The 10,844-nt window shown below is 41.1% G+C and overlaps 1 protein-coding gene across 2 annotated transcripts in view; it reads right to left on the bottom strand.

The window, feature by feature from the left end:
* Positions 1-6,833: 6,833 nt before the first annotated feature.
* Positions 6,834-10,844, bottom strand: part of LOC144797444 (aldo-keto reductase family 1 member B1-like) — a 303,524-nt gene continuing 299,513 nt past the window's right edge. For both annotated transcript variants that reach the window (XM_078668212.1, XM_078668249.1), the window contains one exon: positions 6,834-7,041. In XM_078668212.1, coding sequence (XP_078524338.1) covers positions 6,999-7,041 — 43 coding nt within the window. In that variant the 3' untranslated portion in view covers positions 6,834-6,998. The remainder of the gene's footprint in view (positions 7,042-10,844) is intronic.

Below are 10,844 nucleotides of genomic sequence, written 5' to 3'. Positions count from 1 at the left end.
AAGCATAGCAATTAGTCCATAAATCATGGAAGGAGCCGTCATTATGAAAATACAGTAAAGCCTAAGCTCCCTCCCCTTGTATAGAAGCAGAATGATTAATGCAGCAGAGAACCTGTGCCTCCTAGGATAACAAGCATACAGAGTGATATGGACATTATTACTTTTTTGAAAACCCAGAGTGTTCTGGAAAATACAGTAGCCTCACAACATGAACACAAATACCCTTACTACTACATCCATTACCTATGAGCCCTATATAGAAGATCTCTGGGCGTTATATGCAGACCTCTAGTCTATAAATGGTATATCTACATCATAGGTGCTGTCTTCCTCTTCTCCCTGGAAAAGTCCCTCTCCAAGTGTGTGCTACCAATTTGTGTATTCCAATAAGACCAGCGTTTGTATTCCCAAACAGCTGGTTCTTATGTGAAAACGGCAAAAGAGGCATTTGCAAAATAAACTCAGGTAGTAACATGTACAAAGCACAGGACAATCTGCAGCGTGCTCATGCTAACTTAGAGATGACGACAATGTCCCCATGGGCCATGTGACACTGTGGGCACAGAATTTACACCAACCCATGATGCACTATTGAGCAGTTGCAAACTGGACTGAAAAAGGCACACAATGTTCTGTCCTCAAAGCACAGCCATGGATAGTTGTGAAGTCATCCGGTGCCCTGGGCCCCACCATTTTTTTCTGGCTGTTACTGGTGGTAACTGTCCATGAGCTATGTTTAACCAGGCCCAGGGCCACTGCTGTGCAACACCTAGACTACAGCAAAACACCTACACGCACTAAGGTACACTAAGGGGTTAGGGTACCCCTATAATAGGCATGACCTCCCTTATAAGGCCCTAGTACATATTATGGCAGGGATATTGAAACTACATTTTAGTCCCTGCTATATAATAGGGCATGGCAGTTTAGAGGCCAGCAGGTTTTTTGCACTTGTATGTGTGCACCGCTGAGAGCACGAGGTCAGTTTAAAAGCTAAACATCCCTGTTTTGCAGGACTGTTTTAAAAGGTAAATCATGACAAAACTTGACTTTGGTGAGCCCTAGATTGTCTTAGTGGTCTTATTGTCAGTGAGAGATATATATATTTACCACTACTAATAATACACTTTCCAACAAGCACACATCAGCTTGTGCTTTAGATCTACATTTTTTTGTGATAGCGCTTTATACCAGTGTTGAAACGTTTCTAAGAGTTATAAATCACTAGTGTTACTTTTACAGGTATAGCTTCAGCTAGAAAAACTGAAAGCAAAAGGACAATGTTAAAAAAATGAAAAAGTGTGTTATGGATTTCTTTTTTTCTTTTTTTTTAAATATAAAATTTGCTAAAAAAATCTGTGCAGCATGGGTAATAAACAGGATTATTTTAGACTGTCAAAACGAAGCCAGCCCAGTGAAGTAGGTGGCAAAAGGGCTTTTGAACATAAAGTTAATCTGTAACACATGAGTGATTTTTCTCTTGCAAGCATCCAAAAGCGTGGCCATGCTTCAACTTGGGAAAGGTTTTTCTATACAGCTCACTAGGGGGCTTGCTTATTTACAGCAGAATGGCGTTAAGCGAACAATGCTAACGCTCCCCTTATCCTTTCTGAAAACACAGGGATGTGCTGTATTCACAAGAATGCAGAGCACCCCTGCTTTTCCCTCTGCGCTGGCGCTGAGTTCAGCTGCCTAGAGCCAACGAAGGCACCCTTGTGCCATAGTGCAAGGGTGACTGCGTTGGGGGGAAGATTGTTTATGTGCAGGAAGGTCACCCTTCCTGCACATAAAGAATCTTTAAATGCCCTTTGTAATCGCTTTTGTAATAATTTGTAAAAAATGCCTTTTTGTAACTTCTATGTGTGCTGCTTAATGGAGCACACATAGAAGTTGCAAAATGGCATTTTTTTTTAAATGATTGTTTATGTGCAGGAAGGGGGAGCTTCTTGCACATAACCAATCATAGGCAATTTGCTGTTTCTATGTATGGTTCACAAGGCAGCACACATGGAAACAGCAAAAACGAGGAGAAATAAAGCATTTCTCCGCATTTTGCCTGTTTAAGACAAGGTTTTCCCTGGTCTTAATTTTGGCAATGCCTCCTATTTACGCTGCCCTTGTAAATAGGGGACAGCATCAAAATCAATAGGTGTTGCTGTGGAATGCCCATTGCAATTGCCCTTACCTTTCACGCTAAACACAGTGTGAAAATGTGCCTTGTAAATAAGGCAAGTCCCTTATCGGCATCACAGCGTCACTGAAATAGTTATAGCAAGGGTATATTTTTTTGGCAGAAGCTAAGTAAAACACATTTTTGGATGAAAGCACAGGTTAGGTTCTTGGACTGCTGAAGCTGCATCAGCTGTTTGGTAAAAGCTAGGGATGCAGAGATGATGCAGTTTAAATTAATGTTTCACTTATTGACGGGGGTTGCACAGTGCACAAAAGTGTTCAACAATGGCACACTAGTACCATTCTGCTCTGCTCATTATTGGGGAATGTAGAATATATTCAATGTTAGTTGGACGAGGGCATTGAACAATGACTGCTTGGAAAATATGCACAGATGGTAGGTATGGAAAACCTTACCATAGAAACAAATCATCCCTAGAGAAACCTGAAACTGAGTCAACAAAGCAGATAGAGTAGTCAGTGCACTAGTTATAGAGATAGACATTGTAAAAAAAATGAAAGGCATGTGAATATTTGGGGAAATCACAATGAAAATACATCTATATATCGGTTGAAAAGAAGAGAGAGAATTATAATATAATCGGACTTTCAAACAGACTAGTGTAAAACATATCCATTTTTTAGACATGTTAGACTGAAGAATTTTTTTTACCAATTAGTACTAATTTGCATTTTTGCTTTTTAATTGGATAAAAGTAAAATGGACTTTTATGGATAATAAAATAAAATAGATTTTTTTGTGGATAGTAAAGTTATTGTTTGTCAAATTACATGACTCCTCAAGGTATAATTATAAAATTAATATATACACCAGGGGGTTCCTAGTTTGATTGACTTCTGTTGTGCTGGGCCTCAAGAATCTGAAAAAAATCTAAATTAATTTGTTCAGAGGACCACTCCCCACTCCATTCCGATGATTTTCCAAACACGATTTTTTTTAAATTAAATTGAGCATCCATTTTTTCAATGGACAGAGGCTGCTTTTAATAAAGGTTTCTAGATTAGGAACTTGAATGAAGAACTGATGGTCTGCCGTCTCTTGCAGACTGTCAGCTCTGCATTTGCAGTCAATCGCAAATTGCAAACTTGCTAATTATTATGTATTAGGCAGATTGTTTGCAACACCCTGCAAATGGACAATTTGCGATTCAACTTATTATTGTACAGGTTGAAACTCAAATTGCACACCCATTCACAATCCTGTAGGTGTACAAACTCCACATACTGGTTTAAGAATGACTCACATCGGAACCTCAAAGTCCCAGATGGCAGTAGACAGTGAAGTAGTGGTACACACACAAAAAGGCACTCGGACACCGAGGATTCCAAAAATATTTGTGTCACTCTTTGTTTTTGAGAAGTTTAGTGCAGTCTTACATACTACTGCAGTCTCTTCCCAATAATATGTTGTGAAGAAAGGTGAAGGGGCACCAGAGCAAATGTAATGAATTCAGCGTGGGTGATTTACTGTCAGGCATTATGTTACAATGCATGTCAAAAAAGAAATCAAGACAAAACGTATACCAGACAATATTCACAAGTGTCTGCTACACAGTTCAAAAACGTCACACATGAAAATTCAGGTGTCTTTGTCCTAAGTGAGACATCTTTACCAACAATGAAGATGTACAGTCCAGTACTAGCGTTTCTTTAAAATGGAGAACTCTGCAGCAGGGAGCCTGTGCCTCCCGGGGGATGTATGACATTACAACGCATGCTTTTAACACGCATGCCTTTACAACGCGGTTTTTACAACGCATGCCTTTACAACACATAGTGCTTTGGGGCGCTGGATAGTGAATTGTTTAATTTACTATTCCAACTCCAGTCCCCGTGGATAGTAGGGAAGGTGTTGGATAGTAAATTAAACCTATCCCCTATCCTAGAGCGCCCCCCAGCGCAATGCGCTGTAATGGTTTGCTTTGTAAAAGTTGCATTGTAAAGGCACTGCGTGGTAAAAGTTGTGTTGTAAAGGATGTTTCCCCTCCCGGGATAACAAGCATATAGAGTGATATGGACATTATTACTTTTTTGAAAACCCGGGGGCATATTATCAACAACTAGCGATATTTATCGCTAAATGAGCTTAGCAATATTTTTTTTATCGCTGTGCATCGCCGGATTTTATCGTAGAGATAATGTGCTATTAGCAACATTAATCTCAAATACGATAAAATATCCGGCGATAGCGGCTCAATGTGTGAATATCGCTGGAAATCCAGCGATATTCAGGCATTAACGCCAATAGGGTCTTAACCTGAAGATCCAACTCCCATTGGATATACAAGTTAAGAAGTGGTCTGAGCAGGCATTAGTTTTTGGCGATATTCGAGCTTAGTGCACATTTTTTTATCGCTGTGCCTGCGTTGATAATAGGCGATAGCGATGTTAGCGACTGCTTTCAGTCGCTAACAGGTTGGGTACGCCCACTTTGCAAGTCATTAGCGATAAATATCGCTGACTTGCAAAGCGGGCCCCAAACCGCTCACTATCGCCTACAAACTGTTGCTAACTGCTGTTAGCGACAGCTTGTTAATGGGGCGATGAAAGTATCGCGGCTTTAGCAGGAAAAAGTCCAGCTAAAGCGGCGATAAGGCCCTTGATAATATGCCCCTCGGAGTGTTCTGGAAAACAAAGTAGCCTCACAACATGAACACAAGTACCCTTACCACTACATCCCTATTTGGGGGCATATTCACAAGGAGTTAACTCTGAATTATCTCCCCCTTAACGCAGCAAAAGTGGAGATATATTTAACAATCACAAGCTGGTGCAAATTGCAGACAACACCACTCTTCCCGCGATAAGTGCCCCCAAATTTATCACCACGGTGGACACCGCCAACTAACACTAATGAGATGCAAAGTAGGCGTTCCCTTGCAAAAACACGCCAGAAAACCACAACACCACATCCACAACGAACTGTCAGATCTGCAAAGCGAAGCCAAAACCGGGGATAACCCGCTGTAGCACCAGGGATTTTACACCTGCCTTTTGCTGGTGCTAAGCAGGACAACTTCCCACAGCATGAAAGGGAACCCAGCCAAGAGCCACACCTGAAGACCCACAGATGCCATGGAGGCAATGATCATGCAGCTCCAATACCCATGAGGGTCACAACACCCACCGCCACCACCCCCAGCCCATCCTGCAATATTTTTTTAATAACCTGCTAACCCCGTAGCATTCACCCGTGAATGTATTTTTATCTATCACTTGTAGGTGCAGGCTGGCAGGGTCTTTCAATAGAGCGGGTACAGAGGTCGGGGAAAGGGCCTCTGTTGACACAGCAGTCTTTCAGGATGCATGCCAAATGTTAAATGAACCAGGCAATGTCTCCTGCGTTTGTTATTCACTTGACCTCCTAACCCTCACATCCTGATATTTGTTGGGCCATGTTCGCAATGCGATATCGCCTGGGTTGAGAAAGGTGAGTTATCCGGCGTGGATGTGTCGATCCACAGCTATCGCCTGCTAAGGCAGGAATAACTATCGCCATTGCGATGTTGTTGTTGCCTGTTTTCTCTGCGTTCACTGTAATTATCTTCATGTAGCGCTGGCTTGTGAATACCACGCTATCACGGTGATAATAATCGGGGTTAGGCAGTGCTAACTTTTCTGCCGATAAATTACTATGGCGATAGTTATCGCACCTTCTTGTGAATATACCACCTGGAGTACAATCTGCAATCTAAAAAAATACAACTTGGGGCCATATTATCAAAAACAGCGCAAACATTATCGCCGGTTTAGCTGCAGGAAACTGCTGCTAAAGCGGCAATAAGGGGTTTGATAATATGCCCTAGAGAATTCCAATAGAAGCCCAAGTTTGATGTCCTTGACACCAGAACCAGGGCTTCTATTGGAATTCTCTAGGGCGTATTATCAAGCCCCTTATCGCCGCTTTAGCGGCAGTTTCCTGCCGCTAATGCGCCGATAATATTTGCGCCGATCTTGATATGATGAATGGTCGAGAAAGATCTTGCTGTCAATTAAATTGCTGTCATGACTTGTTTCCCATCATCTGTACACCATCTTTCATGATATAGACACGTTGCTTCATGCTGATTCAGCTGTGGAATGAGAGCGTAACGCAGGATGTGTGCATCAATTTAATTTCAACGCGTGTTCCCTTTGGAGGATTCAGTGTTGCGGAGTTATGTTAGAATTAACAAATACTTATCACAATGCAGTAATGAGGTGCAAACAACATGTGAGGACCCAACTAGAGTGAAAAACAACACTTTCCTAAGAGTCCTGGAGACCATCAGGGCCACAAGCACAAGGTGGTATCATGCAAAGGATACTGCACACCATGTGAACTGTTGCTGCAGTTCCATTTTGCAATATTAGCACTTGACATTCATTGGATTCTGTGTCCATAAGCATGAAGTAAGAGCTAAAGCAGGTGACATTCAAGAACAAAATTTCCTCAGTCTAGGCCACTTATGCTACAAGGACACTATCAACTGATTATTTTAAATCATATGGGCTTTGATTGTCAGGCGCGGTCGCTCTGAACTTCTTTGCTCCTCCCATCCAATGATGTTCACTTCTTGAGAGACATTTTTGAAGGTTTGATTCATTCACATGATCCTTTCACATCTTTAAACCCAAAACATTAATTTTCCTTCAAAGAATTAAGAGTCAAATTTATTTATTTACAGCCCGATTAATCGGGCGCATAGAAAAGGATGTTTAGTTTCACCAGTCAGCTTTTTGTTTAACATATCACTTTTTCTGAAAGGCACTACTTTGTCTTGCAGTGGAATTCTCTGAATCCTGTTGAGGCAGTTATACGACCTTTAAAACTCAGCTGTAAAAGGGTAATCCTTCTGATTTCTGCACCTGTAAAACAAAAAAGACAACAATAAATGTTTAATGACAATTACGAAGTTTATAAGAACACGCCAACATATCCCAGGGGCATTATTTCGTGGGGTTCACATACATTTGCAGCAGTTCAAGTGGATCTTGACCTTGGGATCTCCCCAATGTCATTTATTTAGCCAAAATGTCAAAGAAGACACAATGAACAGCCAGGTGTTGTAGCAAAGAAGAAATACGAAGCCGGAGGCTTGTTAACTCCTAGTGAGGTGGTGTGAAAATGTTTGTGGGAAAGATGCTCTGGGCTTAAGGCAGTTAACTGTCAGAGGGTGCAGGGACGAGGTGCAATATCTGTGCACAGGAAGCGTAGGGTGAATGTTAGAAACTTACAGGGAAGAAAGGTAGAAGATGGCAGGTAGGTCATTGTCAGGAAAGGAACGGAAGCAGGGGCAAGAAAAGCAATCTACAGAAGGGATGTAGGTCCCTAAAAAACAAACACTAGTAATGCAAAAAGGGTTGGTCTGTAACTGAAAGTGCTTCTGCAGTCACTGATGAGTTTAGACACTCAACTCATCTTACATGGGCTCTGTCACTCATCCACATACTTATGCATCCGATAATCCACCACCTAACTGTTTCTAACTATCGATGTGTATGTATGTAACTGCCCTTAATATACTTTTTCATTTTAAATAGTCAGAACTACTGCCTTTGTCTAAATGTAAATAATTAACAGGTCAAACCTACGGAATCTGACATAACTTTTCCCACTGAACCAATCAGACCTATAGCCTTTAACGCTGGTATATCACCACTTTAGGCATACTGCATCGAGCAATAGCTTTTTAAATTAGGCCATCATCAGGCATATAGCAATAACATTACAAGTAAGTACAACAGGAGGTTCTGTGTGAAAGTACAGTGTGGCACACAGGAAATTACATTTGTATAGCAAAGCAAAGGGAAGTCTACAATGTGCTCATGCTAACGTAGCAAAAACAACAATGGCCTGCAAGGGACATATGACATCCTCCCCTTGGTCAGGATGGTAGCACCAAAATGACACTAGAAATCAGGTGATAAAAAGAACCAAACCATACAAAGAAATTGAGCAGTCATTGTCTCCTATAGGGACTATGGCTAAATTGGGAGAAAAGCTATTGTAGTGAAATAATGTAACCAATTGCAGCGTAGAACCACTAGCCAGGATGTAGGATGCCAAGTGAAATGACCACAAATCCAGTAAGAAATCCAAACGTTCCATATAAGAAATGTCAGCCATCCAACTGAGTAGGTCAAAGGAACAAACATGCACCTCGTATACAGTTGCCAACAACACCATCAAAGAAATCGTATGTCGATTTTGATGTAGCTCAGATCCAGAAGACAAGATCACCTCTGGCCACAGGCCATACCGCTGGGTTGTACAAAGGTGCAAACCCAAGGATTAGTCTTGGTTATAGGCCACTACGGGACCCATCAGCAGTTCGAAATCCAGGGCAGCGTGAGACGGTGTAGCCAGGCACCACTCCATAAAGTTGTAAAATACACTCACGGTACAGTTTCAGCAATGCATACCCGGGTAGGGCCACAAATAGAGCAGCCATTGTGGAATAGCAGGAACAGAATGATGATGCCGCAAATTAGGACGAGCACCGCGGAACCCCACCAAACACTCTGGAAAAAACAGAATGTATAAAAGCTGGGATTACTCCAAAAATTGTTTGAAAAAATGTCTTGAGGCAGGAGCCAACAAGTTTTAAAAAGTGTTCCAGGCCTGTGGTAGCTGATGCATTAAGTATTTGATGTATCAATTCACCAAAAGGTAGGGGAAGATTTGTGTTTAAAAATGACTGTATTTTGCTAGACGTTCTAGCCACTTGCGATTCAAAGGTCTTACATGCTGAAGTCAGAGCCACTTCTTGTTCAAACAATAACGTTTTGAGTCTGCTTAGCTTACTGAAATCTGTTGTCAAAATTGGAACAGAAAACCATAACAAACTCTCTACACTCCAGTGTGGTGGCTGAAACGACGTTGGTTAAACAAGTGAATAACTGGGAAACGGACACCACATACAGAAGTGGAGTCGAACTACTCCCCCGTAAGAAAGACTGTTAGCTCGTTGATAACGTGTAAAGGGCAGGGACCATAACTCATGCATGTAGTTGCTCCCAAGCAGTTGATATCTACCTACTGGGAAGAGTTTCATGCAGGAGTGAACTGAAACATTGAAATGCTCAACAAATTACCCTATGTATTAACCATAACACAGAATGAGTTTCTGCTATAGTGAAGGGAAGTTGTTCAGATTTATTTATGTGTAGGATGGTGTAACTAGCATCTTTTATATCCATTGATTGCTGTTTATGTGTCAAATTAAATGGTAAGAACAATATGCTACAGTCAAGGTAATTCCAGTGAACACATCCATTCTAAAGTGTTTGCAGTGTCCAGCCAAATTGCAGAACTTATCTAATTTGATTTTGTCCATGATACCCGGTAGAAACCTCATTTTGTACAATATCAATTACGGATGACACAATATTATCTAAAGTATAAAAACGAGTTGACAGTTTATTAATACTATTGTCGACAACAGCAAGCACTTTATCCAATTTAAGTTCATCGATTTGGTGTAAACGTGCTGCAGCTTCCAGTTGCGACCACTTCAAAAATTCATTATAAGCAGCATAAACAAATCATTCCGAAGGTGGGTATTTTGGCCTTAAAAGTAAATCACACAGGTTTATATGTTCAGAAAGAAGATAAAGATATTGTCTCACAGCAGACTATGTGGAATGTTTTAACCATTGTTGACATTGTTTGCCTACAGAATAAGGAATAACAATGTTAGAATGCAGGGTGTGTGGATATTGTGGCTCAGGTCTAATTAATTTAAACCCAGAAGTAGTGTTCACGAATCATAAATTTGTGTTCAAAGAACATAATGAGCACCCAAAGGGATCTTTCATAAAAGAGTTAAAAGTACAGTTATGTATCATACTATTTAGTTGGTCTTCAGTATAATTTGTACATGATTGCCAATTATTAAAGAGGGCCATGGATGGAATAGTGGAAGTATTGAATTATTTAATCTTGGCCAACTCCAGACAAGTAGTCTGTTGGACTGTGTCATTAAGAAAGATAATTTGCATGGGTATCAGACATGCATGGAAAAGAGATTTTGTACCTTGAATTTGTCAGAACTTAGTGCCCCATACAATTTGCAAGTCAATATTGTCCTTACAGTAATGAAGTTGAAGTTGAAGTTGGGGGGAATTTATAATGCGCACGTATACCAAACAGGTTCCATGGCGCTAATACAGTCCGGCACAGAACAGGCAACGATTAGACCTCAAATGCACTGATGAATAACCAGGTCTTCAAACCTTTACGGAACTCTGAGTATGATTGAGAAAATCGAAGATTGTCAGGGAGCGCGTTCCAAAACCTAGGAGCCAAAAAGGAAAAACTCGACCCCCCATGTTTCTTCCTAACAAAACGTGGGACAACCAAAACATTCTTGGAGGAAGACCGTAAATTTCTAGAAGGAGTGTAGGTTAAGAGCCTGGATGCCACATAATGGGGAGCTAAGCCCGCCAAAGATTTAAAAATAAGACACCCCAATTTAAATTGGCATCTATGGGCAACCGGCAGCCAGTGCACTTGCCTCAAAAGCGGAAGGGCTTGATGGAATCTGGACCGACTATAAATCAGCCTAGCAGCCTGATTTTGAATAAGCTGTAGTCGGCGAAGTTCATAAACAGGGATGCAATATAAAGAGAATTGGCGTAGTCAGCCCGAGAGATGACGAGGGCAAGTA

This window comes from Lissotriton helveticus, chromosome 1_1 (genome assembly GCF_964261635.1).
Source record: "Lissotriton helveticus chromosome 1_1, aLisHel1.1, whole genome shotgun sequence".
In the NCBI taxonomy this organism is placed as follows: domain Eukaryota; kingdom Metazoa; phylum Chordata; class Amphibia; order Caudata; family Salamandridae; genus Lissotriton; species Lissotriton helveticus.
This window is presented reverse-complemented; position numbering and strand designations above follow the sequence as displayed.